Here is a 16,945-nt window from a genome sequence, read left to right as displayed (position 1 = left end):
TGACCCCCCCACCCCAATGACCCCCCCAACGCCCCCCAATGACCCCCCAACCCCCCACCCCAGTGCCCCCCCACCCCAATGACCCCCCCAACTGCCGCCCAGTGACCCCCCCACCCCAATGACCCCCCCCAACGCCCCCCAATGACCCCCCAACCCCCCCACCCCAGTGGCCCCCCACCCCAATGACCCCCCAATCCCCCAATTGACCCCCCAGTGACCCACCCGTGACCCCCCAGTAACCCCTCAGTGACTTCCCAGTAACCCCCCCAGTGACCCCCCAGTGACCCCCCAACCCTCCCAGTGACCCCCCAGTAACCCCCCCAGTGACCCCCCAGTGACCCCCCCACCACCCCCCAGTGACCCCCCAGTGACCCCCCACCCCAGTGACCCCCCAGTGACCCCCCACCCCAGTGATCCCCCAGTGACCCCCCAAACCCCCCCAGTAACCCCCCCAGTGACCCCCCAGTGACCCCCCAGTGACCCCCCAACCCTCCCAGTGACCCCCCAGTAACCCCCCTAGTGACCCCCCAGTGACTCCCCAGTGACCCCCCCAGTGACCCCCCCACCCCAGTGACCCCCCAGTGCCCCCCAGTGCCCCCCCAGTGACCCCCCCTCCTCCCCCCAGACGCCCAGAACGTGCTGTCCCGGGGTCCCCACTGGCTGGGGGGCTGCGAGCTGGGGGTGCGGGCGGCCCCCCCCTGGGACCCCACCCACCTGCTGCTGGGGGGGGTCGGGCCCCAGCCCCCCCCCCCGGAGCTGCTGGAGACGCTGCTGGGCCGCCCCCCCGGCACCGTCACCCTGTGCCGGGACCCCCCCCGGGCTGGGCGCTGCTGCGGCTGCGGGACCCCCTCAGCACCCAAGGTGGGGGGCACAAGGAGGGGGGGAGGGGGGAGCACAAGGGGGGGGGGCACTAAGGTGGGGGGAGCACTGGGGGGGGGGCACCTAGGTGGGGGGGGGGAGCACAAGGTGGGTGGGGGGAGCACTGGGGGGGGGGCACCTAGGTGGGGGGGGGGAGCACAAGGTGGGTGGGGGGAGCACTGGGGGGGGGGCACCTAGGTGGGGGGGGGGAGCACAAGGTGGGTGGGGGGAGCACTGGGGGGGGAGCACAAGGTGGGTGGGGGAGTACAAGGGGGGTGGGGGGAGCACTGGGGGGGGGGCACCAAGGTGGGTGGGGGAGCACAAGGTGGGGGGGGAGCACTGGGGGGGGGGCACCAAGGTGGGGGGGGGGGCACAAGGTGGGTGGGGGGAGCACTGGTGGGGGGGGCACCAAGGTGGGTAGGGAGCACTGGGGGTCTCACCTAGGTGGGGGGGGAGCACAAGGTGGGTGGGGGAGTACAAGGGGGGTGGGGGGAGCACTGGGGGGGGGGCACCAAGGTGGGTGGGGGGAGCACGAGGGGGAGAGCCCAGGGTGGGTGGGGGGAGCATGGGGGGGGGGGACACGAAGGTGGGGGTGGGGGGCGCCAAGGTGGGGGGGGTGAGCAGTGGCAGGGGGGGAGCACAAGGTGGGGGGGGGAGCACAAGGTGGGTGGGGGAGTACAAGGGGGGTGGGGGGAGCACTGGGGGGGGGGCACCAAGGTGGGTGGGGGAGCACAAGGTGGGGGGGGAGCACTGGGGGGGGGGCACCAAGGTGGGGGGGGGGGCACAAGGTGGGTGGGGGGAGCACTGGTGGGGGGGGCACCAAGGTGGGTAGGGAGCACTGGGGGTCTCACCTAGGTGGGGGGGGAGCACAAGGTGGGTGGGGGAGTACAAGGGGGGTGGGGGGAGCACTGGGGGGGGGGCACCAAGGTGGGTGGGGGGAGCACGAGGGGGAGAGCCCAGGGTGGGTGGGGGGAGCATGGGGGGGGGGGACACGAAGGTGGGGGTGGGGGGCGCCAAGGTGGGGGGGGGTGAGCAGTGGCAGGGGGGGAGCACAAGGTGGGGGGGGGAGTACAAGGGGGGTGGGGGGAGCACTGGGGGGGGGGCACCAAGGTGGGTGGGGGGAGCACGAGGGGGAGAGCCCAGGGTGGGTGGGGGGAGCATGGGGGGGGACGACACGAAGGTGGGGGTGGGGGGCGCCAAGGTGGGGGGGGTGAGCAGTGGCAGGGGGGGAGCACAAGGTGGCGGGGGGTGAGCACTGGGGGGGGGGAGCACAAGGTGGGGGGGGGGAGCACAAGGTGGTGGGGGGAGTACAAGGAGGGGGTGGCACCAAGGTGGGGGGGGGGCTGCACACAGGGTGTGGGGGGAAGACCCCGGGGTGGGGAGGGGGCAGCACCCAGGGTGGGTGGGGGGAGCACAAGGGGGGTGCTGCACCGGGGTGGGGAGGGGGAGCGCCCATGGTGGGGGGGCTGCACCCAGGGTTGGGGGGGGCTGCAGCCCGGGTGGGTGGGGGGAGCACAAGGGGAGGGGGCTGCACACGGGGTGTGAGGGGGGCAGCACCCGCCCTTCACCTTGGGAACTGGGGCTGGGAGAGGGTGGGGGGACAGGGGGTCTGTGGTGTTACTGGTGCCACTGGGATGGGGCTCTGTGGCATTACTGGTGCCACTGGGATGGGGCTCTGTGGCGTTACTGGTGTCACTGGGATGGGGTCTGTGGTGTTATTGGTGTTAACTGGGGTGTGAGTCTGTGGTGTTACTGGTGCCACTGGGATGGTGGTCTGTGGTGTTACTGGGATGGGGCTCTGTGGTGTTACTGGTGGTACTGGGCTGGGACTCTGTGGCATTACTGGTGTTACTGGGGTGTGGGTCTGTGGTGTTACTGGTGCCACTGGGATGGGGCTCTGTGGCGTTACTGGTGTTACTGGGATGGGGCTCTGTGGTATTATTGGTGTTACTGGGATGGGGCTCTGTGGTGTTACCTGTGTTACTGGGACGGGGCTCTATGGTGTTACTGGTGCCACTGGGATGGGGGTCTGTGGTGTTACTGGTGCCACTGGGATGCTGCCCATGGTGTCTCCCCGGTGCCGCTGGCGCCGCCGCAGCGTCTCCATCCCCCGTCCCCAGAGTGACCCCGGAGTGACCCCGGTGTCCCCCTTGTGTGACCCCGGAGTGACCCTGGAGTGACCCCGGTGTGACCCCGGAGTGACCCCGGAGTGACCCCGGTGTCCCCCTTGTGTGACCCCGGAGTGACCCTGGAGTGACCCCGGTGTGACCCCGGAGTGACCCCGGCGTGACCCCGGTGTCCCCCTTGTGTGACCCCGGCGTGACCCCCGTCCCACCCCGGCAGAGCTGGCGGCGGCGGCGCAGCGGGCGCGGTGCCGGGGGCCGTCGGGCGCGGCGTGGGCGCTGCTGCGGGCGCCGCAGACCCCCAGCGTGCTGGTTCGCGCGGCGGCGCCGCTCAGCCGCCCCCTCCTCGAGCTCTACTTCGAGAACCGGCGCAGCGGCGGCGGCCCCGTCCAGGCCGTGCGGCTGCTGCCGGGCGCCGGCGCCGCCATCGTCACCTTCCAGCAGCCAGCGGGTGAGTGGCGGCCAACCGGACCCCGCCGCCGCGGCGCTGCCGGTGCCGGGTGCCGGGGGGGGTCACCGGTCCCTTGTCCCCCTCGTCTGCAGCGGCAGAGCGGGTGCTGCGGAGACCCCACCGGCTGCAGGACGTGGTGCTGGAGCTCAGCCCGCACTACCCCTTCCTGGAGGCGCCGGATGGCGACGCGGTGACACCGGCGGACGCGGTGACCCCGCCGGATGCCGGGACCCCACCAGACACGGTGACCCCACCAGACACAGACCCCCCAAGGGCTGTGGCTCCCCTACCGCACGTGGGCCCCCCAGTTGTGTCCCCCACACCGGACACGGCCCCCGCGCCGGACACCGGCACACCGGACCGCACCGGCACCCCGGCACACACCGAGCTGGCGGCGATGGGCCCGGTGACCGGGGAGCCACTGGCCGCCTTCCCCGAGGAGCCTGAGCAGCCAGGGGACGCCGAGGCCACGTCCGGCTGGGACCCGCACTGGGAGCACGCGGTGCCGGCGGCGTCGGCGCAGGACGAGGTGGTGGTGCCGGCAGAGCCGGGAGCGCTGCGGTATCTCCAGCGGCACTACCAGGACCTGCTGGGCAGCATCCCCGAGGTGACCCTGCTGCCGCTGGACGGCGGGGACATCACCGGGCTGCGGGTGAGCCGTGAGCGGGACGTGGTGCCGTCGCCGCGGTGCCATCGCCGCGGTGCCGTCGCGGTGCCACCGCCGCCATGCTGGCCGCGTGCCGTGACGGTGCCGCGCTGCCCGGTAGGTGCGTGGGGAGAGCAGCCGGTGCCAGGCGGCCGCCGAGTTCGTGCAGAGCTTGCTGGGCAGCGTGGCGGCACAGGCGGTGACGCTGCGGCTCCCCGGCGTCGCCCGCTTCCTGCGCGACGCCGGCGGGCAGAGCGTCCTGCGCCGGCTGGAGACCCAACACCAGTGCGTCATCCAGCTGGACGGCGCCCGCTGGAGCCCCCCCGACCCCCAGGTGAGAGCCGGCGCCGTGGGGAGCGGGTGGGGGTGGTGATGGGGCGGCTGCTGTGCCGGTGGCTCTGGTGATGGGGTCTTGTCCTGGTGCCCATGGGGCTCCAGTTTTGGGGTCTCATCCTGGTGCCCATGGGGCTCCGGTGATGGGGTCTCATCCTGGGCCCATGGGGCTCCAGTTTTGGGGTCTCCTTGCGGTGCCCATGTGGTTCTGGTGATGGGGTCCCATCCCGGTACCCATGGGGCTCTGGTGATGGGGTCTCGTCCCGGTGCCCATGGGGCTCCAGTTTTGGGGTCCCATCCTGGTGCCCATGTGGCTCTGGTGACGGGGTCTCATCCTGGGCCCGTGGGGCTCCAGTTTTGGGGTCTCCTTGCAGTGCCCATGGGGCTCTGGTGATGGGGTCTCATGCCAGTGCCCATGCAGCTCTGGTAATGGGGTCTTGTCCCGGTGCCCATATGGCTCTGGTGACGGGGTCTCATCCTGGACCTGTGGGGCTCCAGTTTTGGGGTCCCATCCCGGTGCCCATACGGCTCCGGTGATGAGGTCTCGTCCTGGCACCTGTGGGGCTCCAGTTTTGGGGTCTCGTCCTGGGCCCTGTGGCTCTGGTTTTGGGGTCTCCTCCCAGTGCCCATATGGCTCTGGTGACCGGGTCTCATCCCAGCACCCTTGTGGCTCTGGTGACGGGGTCCCATCCCGGTGCCCAGACGGCTCCAGTGATGGGGTCTCATCCCAGCACCCCTGTGTAGCTCTGGTGATGGGGTCTCGCCCTGGCACCTGTGGCTCCGGTGACGGGGTCCCGTCCCAGTGCCCATCCGGCTCCGGTGATGGGGTCACCTCCTGGCACCCCTCTGGCTCCGGTGACACCGTCTCCTCCCCCGCGGCTGCAGACGGATCCGGATGATCTGCTGCCCCCAGACTACGACCAGGACCCCCCACCCCCGCCACCCCCCCCCGACGCCCAGGACCTGCTGGACGACACCGACGGCACCGACGGCACCGGGCTGCACCCCAACATCGGTGAGGGGGGCGAGGGGGCCGCTCCGGCGCTGGGAGGGGGTGGTGGGTGCCAGTGTGGTGCCGCAGTGCCAGGTGCCGGCACAGTGCCACAGTGCTGGATGCTGGTGTGGTGCCATGGAGCTGGGTGCCGGCGTGGTGCCGGATGCCAGATGCTGGTGCAGTGCCACAGTGCCGGGTGCCAGCGCACTGCCACAGTGCTGGATGCCAGCGCACTGCCACAGTGCTGGGTGCCAGCGTGGTGCCACAGTGCCAGGTGCTGGCACGATGCTGCAGTGCCAGGTGCTGTGGTGCTGGGTGCCGGTGCGGTGCCGGGTGCCAGATGATGGTGCAGTGCCACGGTGCCAGGTGCCGGCACAGTGTGTGGTGCCAGGTGCTGGCATGGTGCCACAGTGCTGGGTGCCGGCGTGGTGCCGTGGTGCCAGGTGCTGGCACAATGTGTGGTGCCAGATGCTGGTGTGGTGCTATGGTGCCAGGTGCCAGCACGGTGCCGGGTGCTGGTGCAGTGTCAGTTGCCAGCACGGTGCCACGGTGCTGGATGCCGGCATGGTGCTGCGGTGCCTGGTGCTGGCGTGGTGCTGCAGTGCCGGTTGCCAGTGTGGTGCTGGGTGCCAGCATGGTGCTGTGGTGTTGGGTGCTGGTGCGGTGCCACGGTGCTGGGTGCCAGTGCAGTGCCGCAGTGCCAGGTGCCAGTGCGGTGCCGCGGTGCCGGTGCTGGCGGTTGACCCCTCACCACTGCCCACAGAGGAGATCAAGCAGCTGCTGGCGGTGCTGCGCACCGACGCCGGGCAGCCCGCGCCGCCGGCCGACCACGACCCCGAGGAGCCCACCGGCGAGCCCCCGGCGCCGGCTGTGCCAGAGGACGAGGAGGATGAGGAGGCGCAGATGGTGCTGGCCATCCAGCGCTCCATGGAGAGCACGCGGCGCGAGGACGAGGAGCTGGCACGTGCCACCGCGCTCTCCCTCCGCTCCTACAGCCGGGAGCGGCACCGCGGCGGCGGCCAGGAGGAGGAGGAGGAGGAGGAGGGTGGTGAAGGCCCCGGCGAGGAGGCGGACGCCGTGCTCCTGGCGGCTCTGGAAGCTTCCTTGGAGGAGGCTCTGCCGGCGGCGGACGCGGCGCTGGTGACGGTGTTCTCCTCCTCCGAGGGGGACGCGGCGTCGGCGCACCGGGCGCTGGAGCTGGCGCTGGCCGGGCGGCTGCGGGACGAGGAGGTGGCGAGCGAGCGGCTGCGGGTGCTGCCGGCGCGGTGCCGGCGTCGCCTCACCGCCCTGCAGCGCAAGCACGCGGTGCGCCTGCGGCTGCGCGCCGGCACCGCCACGCTCAGCGGCTTCGCCGAATACACCGCCGCCGCCGCCGCCGAGCTCGACCTCCTGCTCCGGCGCTTGCCACAGCCTGAGGGTTCCGGTAGCGGCGCCGGCACCGCGTGCTGGGTGCGCTGGGACCCCTCCGGCACCGCCGTGCCCTACGCCGCCGAGGCCTCGGCGCTGCTGGAGCGCGCCTGGCTGCGCCGGGAGCGCCGGCTGGACCTGCTGCTGGACGGGCGGCCCTTCACCGTCGACTTGGAGCGGATGGAGGAGTACGACATCGGCAACGCCAGCACCATGCCGGTGTCCCGCAGCCAACCCCCCGCCGACAGCGCCCACCAGCTGCTCGGTGCGTGCCGATGCCGGGCCGGTGCTGGGCTGGTGCCGTGGGTCCCACCACAGGGGTTCCCCAGCCAGCCCTGGGTGGGTGTCGGTGCCGTGCCAGTGCCGTGCCGGTGCTGTGCCGGTGCCGTGGGTCCCAACACAGAGGTCCCCAGCCAGCCCTGGGTGGGTGTCGGTGCCATGCTGGTGCCGTGGGCCCTGCTGCAGGGGTTCCCCAGCCAGCCCTGGGTGGGTGTCAGTGCCATTCCGGTGCCATACCAGTGCCATGGGTCCTGACATAGGGGTTCCCCAGCCAGCCGTGGGTGGGTGTCGGTGCCGTGCCGGTGCCATGCTGGTGCCATGGGTCCCGACACAGAGGTCCCCAGCCAGCTCTGGGTGGCTGCCGGTGCCATACCAGTGCTGTGCCAGTGCCATGGGCCCCACCACAGGGATTCCCCAGCCCTGGGTGGGCACCGATGCCATGCCAGTGCCGTGCCGGTGCCGTGCCGGTGCCGTGCCGGTGCTGTGCCGGTGCCGTGCCGGTGCTGTGGGCCCCACTCCAGGCGTTCCCCAGGCAGCCCTGGGTGGGTGCTGGTGCTGTGCCGGTGCCGGGCCGGTGCCGTGGGCCCTGCCACAGGGGTTCCCCAGCCAGCCCTGGGTGGGCACCGCGCCGGCGTTCACCCGCAGCCGTATCTGGCAGGTCTGGAGGCGCTGGGCCAGGAGGAGGAGGTGAGGCTGATGGTGCTGCCCGAGGACTCGGAGGAGTTTGGTGACACCGTGCGCCACTTCTACGACACGCTGGAGGAGCAGCGCGGCCAGATCGACGTCATCAAGGTGGGTGCTGCCGGTGCCAGTGCCGGGGCGCGGTGCTGGTGCTGGTGCTGGGGTGCAGGGCCAGTGCTGGGTGCCAGGACGTGGTGCCGGTGGTGCCGGGGCACGGTGTGGGTGCTGGGGCATGGTGCTGGTGCTGGCTGCTGGGTGCGGTGCTGGTGGGGCCGGGCCGTGGTGCTGGGTGCCAGGGCGCGGTGCTGGGGTGCAGGGCCAGTGCTGGGTGCCTGGGTGTGGTGCCGGTGGTGCCGGGGCACAGTGCTGGTGTTGGGTGCCTGGGTGCCGTGCTGGTGCTGGGGCGCGGTGTTGGTGCCGGTGTTACCAGGGTGCAGTGTCGGTGCTGGGTGCCAGGGTGTGGTGCCAGTTCTGGGTGCCAGGGCGCAGTGCTGGTGCTGGGGCATGGTGCTGGGTGCCAGGGTGCTGGTGCTGGGGCGCAGTGTTGGTGGTGCCGGGGCACGGTGTGGGTGCTGGGGCATGGTGCTGGTGCTGGCTGCTGGGGTGTGGTGCTGGGTGCCAGGGCACAGTGCTGGTGCTGGGTGCCTGGGTGCAGTGTCGGTGGTGCTGGGTGCCAGGCTATGGTGCTGGTGGTGCTGGGGCGCAATGTGGGTGCTGGGACATGGTGTGGGTGGTGCTGGGGCTGGGTGCTGGGTGCCAGGGCGCAGTGCTGGTGGTGCCGGTGTCACACCGCTTGGCAGAGCCCCGAGTGCTGTGGTGCTGCTGGCAGTGCCAGGGCTGGGTGCTGAGTGCCGTGGTGTGGTGTTGGTGGTGCTGGGGTGCAGTGCTGGTGGTGCCAGGACGTGATGTGGGTGGTGCTGGGGCACAGTGCCGGGTGCCAGGGCATGGTGTTGTTGGTGCTGGGGCTGGGTGCCGGGGCGCAATGGGGGTGTTGGCGGTGTCGGGGCACAGTGCTGGTGGTGCCGGGGCGCGGTGTTGGTGGTGCTAGGGCGCAGTGTTGGCGGTGCCGGGGCGCGGTGCCGGGTGCCAGGGCGTGGTGTTGGTGGTGCTGGGGCTGGGTGCTGGGGCGTGATGGGGGTGCTGGTGGTGCCAGGGCGCGATGGGGGTGTTGGCAGTGCCAGGGCGCGGTGCTGGTGGTGCTGGGGCGCGGTGCTGGCGGTGCCAGGGCGCGGTGTTGGCGGTGCCGGGGCGCGGTGCCGGCGTGGCACCCCCGGCAGAGCCCCGGACGCTGCGGTGCCGCCGCAGGTGCAGAAGCTGATCCACCCGCTGCTGTACGAGCAGTACCGGCTGAAGAAGGCCAGCATGGAGCGCGCCGGCGGCGCCGCCGAGCGCGTCCTGTTCCACGGCACCACCGAGACCTCCAGCCGCGAGATCTGCCTGCACGGCTTCAACCGCAGCTTCTGCGGCAAGAACGGTGGGTGCGGCGCCGCGGCCGACACGCGGCACACGGTGCCGGCGCCACGTGGGGCTGCCGGCACGCGGTGCCCCGGCACGTGGTGCCCCCGGCACGCGGTGCCACCGGCACGCGGGGCTGCTGGCACACGGTGCCCCGGCACATGGTGCCACCAGGGTGTGGTGCTGCCAGCATGTGGTGTCACCAGCCCTGGCATGTGGTGTCCCTGGCACACGGTGCCACCGGCACATGGTGCTCCCAGCACATGGTGTCCCTGGCACGTGGTGCTACCAGGATGCAGTGCCCCCAGCACACGGTGTCACCAGCACATGGTGTCCCTGGCACGTGGTGCTGCCGGCACACAGTGCCTCTGCCATGAGGTGCCCCCGGCATGTGGTGTCACCAGCGCATGGTGTCCCTGGCACGTGGTGCACCCGGCACGTGGTGCCACCTGCATATGGTGCCCCTGGCATGTGGTGTCCCTGGTGCACGGTGCCGCTGGCATGTGGTACCCCCAGTTTGCGGTGCTCCTGGCCCGTGGTGCCATCGGCACTTGGTGTCACCAGCACACGGTGCCACTGACACTTGGTGCCCCTGGCACACGGTGCCCCTGGCACATGGTGACCCTCGCATGTGGTGTCACCAGCACATGGTGCCACTGGCATTTGGTGCCCCTGGCACATGGTGCCCCCACCATGCGGTCCCCCTGGCACACAGTGTCCCTGGCACACGGTGCCACCGGCACGCAGCACTGCCAGCATACGATGCCCCTGGCACATGGTCTCCTTGGCACGTGGTGCCACCAGCGTGCAGTGCCACTGGCACTTGATGTCACCAGCACACGGTGTCACCGGCACACAGTGTCCCTGGCACATGGTGCTTCCAGCCCATGGTGCCACCGGCACATGGTGTCCCTGGCACATGGTGCTCCCAGCCCACAGTGCCACTGGCACACGGTGCCACTGGCACATGGTTCTGCTGGCCCATGGTGCCACTGGCACATGGTGCTACTGGCACACAGTGTCCCTGGCACATGGTGCCCCCAGCCCATGGTGCCACCGGCACACAGTGTCCCTGGCACATGGTGTTGCCGGCCCACAGTGCCACTGGCATATGGTGTCACCGGCACATGTTTCTCCTGGCCCATGGTGCTACCAGCACATGGTGTCCCTGGACATGGTGCTCCCAGCCCATGGTGCCACTGGCTTGTGGTGTCACCGGCACACCTTGCCACCGACACTCGGTGCCTCCAGCACATGGTGCCACCGGCACATGGTGTCCCTGGCACACGGTGCTCCTGGCCCATGGTGCCACCAGCACAGTGTCCCTGGCAGATGGTGCTCCCAGCCTATGGTGCCATCGGCTTGTGGTGTCACTGGCACACGTTGCCACCGACACTTGGTGCCTCCAGCACATGGTGCCACCGGCACACGGTGCTCCAGGCACATGGTGCTTCGGGCACATGGTGTCACCAGCACAGTGTCCCTGGCACACGGTGACCCTGGCACACGGTGCTCCCAGCCCATGGTGCCACTGGCTTGTGGTGTCACCGGCACACAGTGTCACCGGCACACGGTGTCCCTGGCACACGGTGCTCCCAGCCCATGGTGTCACCGACACACAGTGTCACCGGCACATGGTGCTCCCAGCCCATGGTGCCACTGGCTTGTGGTGTCACCGGCACACCTTGCCACTGACACTTGGTGCCTCCAGCACATGGTGCTCCCGGCCCACAGTGCCACTGGCACACGGTGCCACCGGCACATGTTTCTCCTGGCCCATGGTGCCTCCAGCACATGGTGCCACCGGCACACGGTGCTCCAGGCACACGGTGCCTCCAGCACATGGTGCCATTGGCACATGGTGACACCGGCACATGGTGCTCCTGGCCCATGGTGCCACCGGCACACAGTGTCCCTGGCACACGGTGCTGCCGGCCCATGGTGTCACCAGCACACAGTGTCACTGGCACACGGTGCTCCCAGCCCATGGTGCCACTGGCACACGGTGCCACCAGCACATGGTGCTCCTGACCCATGGTGCCACTGGCTTGTGGTGTCACCGGCACACCTTGCCACCGACACTTGGTGCCTCCAGCACATGGTGCCACCGGCACGTGGTGTCCCTGGCACACAGTGTCCCTGGCACACGGTGCTCCCAGCCCATGGTGCCACTGGCCTGTGGTGTCACCGGCACACCTTGCCACCGACACTCGGTGCCTCCAGCACGTGGTGCCATTGGCACATGGTGCCGCCAGCACGTGGTGCCGCCGGCACATGGTGCTCCTGGCACGTGGTGCCACCAGCACACGGTGCTCCAGGCACACGGTGCCTCCAGCACATGGTGCCACTGGCACATGGTGTCCCTGGCACACAGTGTCCCTGGCACATGGTGCTCCTGACCCATGGTGCCACTGGCTTGTGGTGTCACCGACACACCTTGCCACCAACACTTGGTGCCTCCAGCACATGGTGCCACCAGCACACGGTGCCACCATCACCCCTGCCATCCCCGCTGACCCCTCCCCGTGTGCCCCCAGCCGCTCTCTACGGGCTCGGCGTGTACTTCGCGGCGCGCGCGGCGCTCTCGGCGCAGGATCGCTACTCCCCGCCCGGCGCCGACGGCACCAAGTTCATCTTCGTGGCCAAGGTGCTGACGGGCCGAGCCGGGCCGGGGGCGCCGGGGCTGCGCGCCCCCCCCCCGCTGCCGCGGGACGCGGGGCCCCCCCGGCGCTACGACAGCGCCGCGGACGACCCCCGGCGCCCCGGCATCTTCGTCATCTTCAACGACACCCAGGCCTACCCACAGTACCTCATCGCCTGCCGGCGCCGGGGGGGCACCCCTGGGACCCCCCCCACAGCCCCCTCTGAACGCGCTGCCCTGGGGGGGGAGGGGCTGGGGGGTCCCTGACACCCTGGGGAGGTACCTATCGCCCTGCCCCTGGGGGGGTTGGGGGCTGGGGGGACTCTTTTGCCCTGCCCCAGGGGGGTTTGGGGTTGGGGGAGGTCCCTGACACCCTGGGAGGGTCCCCATCACCCTGTCCTGGGTGGGTTTTGGGGTTGGGGGGGGTGTCCCTGACACCCTGGGGAGGTACCTATCGCCCTGCCCCTGGGGGGGTTGGGGGCTGGGGGGGCTCTATTGCCCTGCCCCAGGGGGGGTTGGGGTTGTGGGGGGGTCCCTGACACCCTGGGAGGGTCCCCATCACCCTGATCCGGGGGGTTTGGGAAGTGGGGGGGCTCTATTGCCCTCCCTGCCCTGGGGGGGGGTTGGGGGCTGGGGGGGCTCTATCGTCCTGCCCTGGGGGGGGTTGGGGGCTGGGGGGTCCCTGACAGCCTGGGAGGGTCCCCATCACCCTGATCTGGAGGGGTTTTAGGGTTGGGGGGGTCCCTGACACCCTGGGAGGGTCCCCATCACCCTGATCCGGGGAGGTTTGGGGGCTGGGGGGGCTCTATCGCCCTGCCCTGGGGGGGGTTGGGGGCTGGGGGGTCCCTGACACCCTGGGAGGGTCCCCATCACCCTGATCCAGGGAGGTTTGGGGGCTGGGGGGGCTCTATTGCCCTGCCCTGGGGGGGTTTAGGGGCTGGGGGGGCTCTATCGCCCTGCTGTGGGGGGGGTTGGGGGCTGGGGGGTCCCTGACAGCCTGGGAGGGTCCCATCACCCTGTCCGGGTGGGTTTTAGGGTTGGGGGTGTCCCTGACACCCTGGGGAGGTACCTATTGCCCTGCCCCTGGGGGGGTTTAGGGGCTGGGGGGCTCTATCGTCCTGTCCTGGGGGGGTTGGGGTTGGGGGGGTCCCTGACACCCTGGGAGGGTCCCCATCACCCTGATCCGGGGGGTTTGGGGGCTGGGGGGGCTCTATCGTCCTGTCCTGGGGGGGGTTGGGGGCTGGGGGGTCCCTGACACCCTGGGAGGGTCCCCATCACCCTGATCCGGGGGGTTTGGGAAGTGGGGGGGCTCTATTGCCCTCCCTGCCCTGGGGGGGGGTTGGGGGCTGGGGGGGCTCTATCGTCCTGCCCTGGGGGGGGTTGGGGGCTGGGGGGGTCCCTGACAGCCTGGGAGGGTCCCCATCACCCTGTCCTGGGTGGGTTTGGGGTTGGGGGTGTCCCTGACACCCTGGGGAGGTACCTATTGCCCTGCCCCTGGGGGGTTGGGGGCTGGGGGGCTCTATTGCCCTGCCCTGGGGGGGTTTAGGGGCTGGGGGGCTCTATCGCCCTGCCCTGGGGGTGGGTTGGGGCTGTGGGGGCTCTATCATCCTGTCCCGGGTGGGCTTTGGGGTTGGGGGGTCCCTGACACCCTGGGGGGGTCCCCATCACCCTGATCCAGGGGGGTTGGGAACTGGGGGGGCTCTATCCCCCTGCCCTGGGGGGGTTTGGGTCTGGGGGGGCTCTGTCGCCCTGTCCTGGGTGGGTCTGGGGGCTGGGGGATCCCTGGGTGGGTTGGGGGGCTCGGGGGGTCCCTGACACCCTGCCCCAGGTGGGTTTGGGGGCTGGGGGTCCCTATTCCCCTGCCCCAGGTGGGTTTGGGGGCTGGGGGGGCCCTATTCCCCTGCCCTGGGTGGGTTGGGGGGCTGGGGGGTCCCCACGCCCCACTATTCCTCCCCCCTCCCAAACCACCTGGGGGCGGGGGGGGGGTCTGGAGGGGATCTGGGGGGGGGGTTCGGGGGGGGTCCCTGGTGCCTTGAGAGTGGAACTGGGAATAAAGTTGGAGCTTCTCCCTGTGGCCCAGAGTGGGGGGGTTGGGGGGGCTTTGGGGAGGGGGCACCACAGTGTCATGATCACCCCCCAGTGTCACCATAACCCCCCAGTGTCACCATCCCCCCCAGTGTCACCATCCCCCCCCAGTGCCCCCCAGTGCCCCCATCCCCCCCAGTGCCCCCATCCCCCCCCAGTCCCCCCATCCCCCCCAGTGCCCCCATCCCGCCCAGTGTCACCATCCCCCCAGTGTCCCCATCCCCCCCCCCAGTGCCCCCATCCCCCCCAGTGCCCCCATCCCCCCCAGTGTCACCATCACCCCCAGTGCCCCCATCACCCCCAGTGCCCCCATCCCCCCCCCCAGTGTCACCATCCCCCCCAGTGCCCCATCACCCCCCCAGTGTCACCATCACCCCCCCATTGCCCCATCCCCCCCCCAGTGTCACCATCCCCCCCAGTGCCCCATCCCCCCCCAGTGCCCCCATCACCCCCCAGTGCCCCCCAGTGCCCCCAGTGTCCCCATCCCCCCCAGTGTCACCATCCCCCCCAATGCCCCCCAGTGCCCCCATCCCCCCCAGTGTCACCATCCCCCCCAGTGCCCCCATCCCCCCCCAGTGCCCCCATCCCCCCCCAGTGTCACCATCCCCCCCAGTGCCCCATCACCCCCAGTGCGCCCATCCCCCCCAGTGCCCCCACCCCCCCCAGTCCCCCCATCCCCCCCAGTGCCCCATCCCCCCCAGTGTCACCATCACCCCCAGTGCCCCCATCAGCCCCCCCAGTGCCCCCAGTGCCCCCCAGTGCCCCCCATGCTGGTTGGGGGCTGGTGACGCTGGTCTGGCTGCCGCCGGCCCGTGTCCTGGTGCCACCCGGTGCCACCCGGTGTGGCACCCGGTGTGACACCCCTCGTGCCGGCTGTGCCGGGGAGCCGGGGGCACCCGTGAGGGGGGTGGCACCTCACCAGGGCCTGGCACAGCCAGTGCTGAGCCGCTCTCCCCTGGCACAGCCGGTGCTGAGCCGGGGGCACCGGTGAGGGGGGTGGCACCTCACCAGGGCCTGGCACAGCCAGTGCTGAGCCGCTCTCCCCTGGCACAGCCGGTGCTGAGCCGGGGGCACCGGTGAGGGGGGTGGCACCTCACCAGGGCCTGGCACAGCCGGTGCTGAGCCGCTCTCCCCTGGCACAGCTGGTAAGCACCAGGGAAGCAGCCGGGAAGGGGTGGCACCACAGCAGGGCCTGGCACAGCCGGTGCTGAGACGCTGTCTCCTGGCACAGCCGGTGCTGAGCTGGGAGCACCGGTGAGGGGGGTGGCACCTCACCAGGGCCTGGCACAGCCGGGGGTACCCGTGAGGGGGTGGCACCACACTGGGGCCTGGCACAGCTGGGGGGCACCCGTGAGGAGAGGTGGCACCTCGCCAGGGCCTGGCACAGCCGGTGCTGAGCCAGGAGCACCGGTGAGGGGGGTGGCACCTCACCAGGGCCTGGCACAGCCGGTGCTGAGCCAGGAGCACCGGTGAGGGGGGTGGCACCACACCAGGGCCTGGCACAGCCGGTGCTGAGCCGCTCTCCCCTGGCACAGCCTCCGGTCCCACGGTGAGCGCGACGCAGCGGCCCCACGGGAGGGGCCCAGGGGGTGGCAGGGGGGTGATGCCGGGGGGGTCCCGGCCCTGTGCCCCCCACGGGTGCTGTGCCAGGGGGTCCCGGTGCTGCCAGCACCCAGCACCCAGCACCCCAGCACCCACCCTGCGCCGGGGGGCTCAAAGGGCCTTTGTCCGGCCCCGGCACGTGCCGGCGGCTGTGCCAAGCCCGGGCTGGGGCACCCGCTGCCCGCGGGGGATGGGGGGGCCGGGGGTCCCCGTGCCGGGGGTCCCACTCCAGGGGAGGGGGCTGGAGCTGAGCCAGCACGGCAGGGACCCCCCGGGCTGGGCATGGGGACCCCCCCCACACCCACCCCCCCCAGCTCCCTGGCACCCGGGGCTGCCGCATCACCCCACCCTGAGTGGGGGTCCTGGGGGATCCTGGGGGTCCTGGGGGGTCCCGGGGGGTCCTGGGGGGGTCCTGGGGGATCCTGGGGGTCCTGGGGGTCCTGGGGGGTCCCGGGGATCCTGGGGGCCTGGGGGGTCCTGGGGATCCTGGGGGGTCCTGGGGGGTCCCGGGGGTCCTGGGGGGTCCTGGGGATCCTGGGGGATCCTGGGGTCCTGGGGTCCCCATGGGGGAATCGTGGGTGCTGGGAACGCCGGGGGCTGCTCATTCAGTGCCCCCCACAGGGGCGGCACTGGGGGGCACTGGGGGGCACTGGGAGGCACCGGGAGGCACTGGGGGGGGCACTGGGTGGTCCCAGGAGGCACTGGAGGGCACTGTGTGGCACTGGGTAGCACTGGGGGGCACTGGGTGGCCCCGGGAGGCACCAGGGGCCACCAGGAGGCACTGGGAGACACTGGGGGGCACTGGGAGGCACCGGGAGGCCGTGGGGGGCCCCAGGAGGCCCTGGGGGGCGCCGGGGGGCACCGGGAGGAACCGGAAGGCCCCGGGGGGTGCCGGGTGGCGCTGGGCTGCACCGGGAGGCCCCGGGGGCGGCACTGGGAGGCACTGGGGGGCACTGGGAGGCACCGGGGGGCACGAGGTGGCACTGGGGGGCACTGGGAGGTACTAGGAGGCCCCAGGAGGCACCAGGGGGCACCGGGGGGGGGGCACTGGGAGGCACTGGGAGGCACTGGGGGGCACTGGGAGGCACCGGGGGGCACCAGGAGGCACCGGGGGACCACTGGTGGGCTCAGCCTCTGCCATACTGGGAGCACTGGGAGCACTGGGAGCACTGGGAGCCGTGCCCAGGATTAACCCTTCCCGTGCCGGTACCGGTATCCCCGGTGCCCCCCGGTCCCCCATCCCCCGCCCCCTCTATCCCCCCCCCACCGGTCCCCCCGGTACCCCCGGTCCCCCCATCCCCCGCCCCCTCTATCCCCCCCCCACCGGTCCCCCCGGTGCCCCCCGGTCCCCCCATCCCCCGCCCCCTCTATCCCCCCCCCCCCGGTCCCC

General features: G+C 71.7%; 1 protein-coding gene across 1 annotated transcript; it reads left to right on the top strand.

Moving 5' to 3' along the window:
* Window positions 1-625: 625 nt before the first annotated feature.
* On the top strand, window positions 626-12,500 carry PARP10 (poly(ADP-ribose) polymerase family member 10; the record flags this gene model as incomplete). The annotated part of the gene is given in 10 exon segments (XM_084280684.1): window positions 626-802; window positions 805-861; window positions 3,202-3,432; window positions 3,525-4,084; window positions 4,200-4,412; window positions 5,297-5,426; window positions 6,169-7,077; window positions 7,750-7,883; window positions 9,078-9,246; window positions 11,765-12,500. Coding segments are annotated over 10 exon segments (2,951 nt in total), but the record flags the coding sequence as incomplete, so codon positions are not given.
* Between the last annotated feature and the right edge of the window lie 4,445 nt (window positions 12,501-16,945).

This window comes from Gallinula chloropus (genome assembly GCF_964237585.1).
Source record: "Gallinula chloropus genome assembly, contig: HAP1_SCAFFOLD_705, whole genome shotgun sequence".
Classification (NCBI taxonomy): domain Eukaryota; kingdom Metazoa; phylum Chordata; class Aves; order Gruiformes; family Rallidae; genus Gallinula; species Gallinula chloropus.
This window is presented reverse-complemented; position numbering and strand designations above follow the sequence as displayed.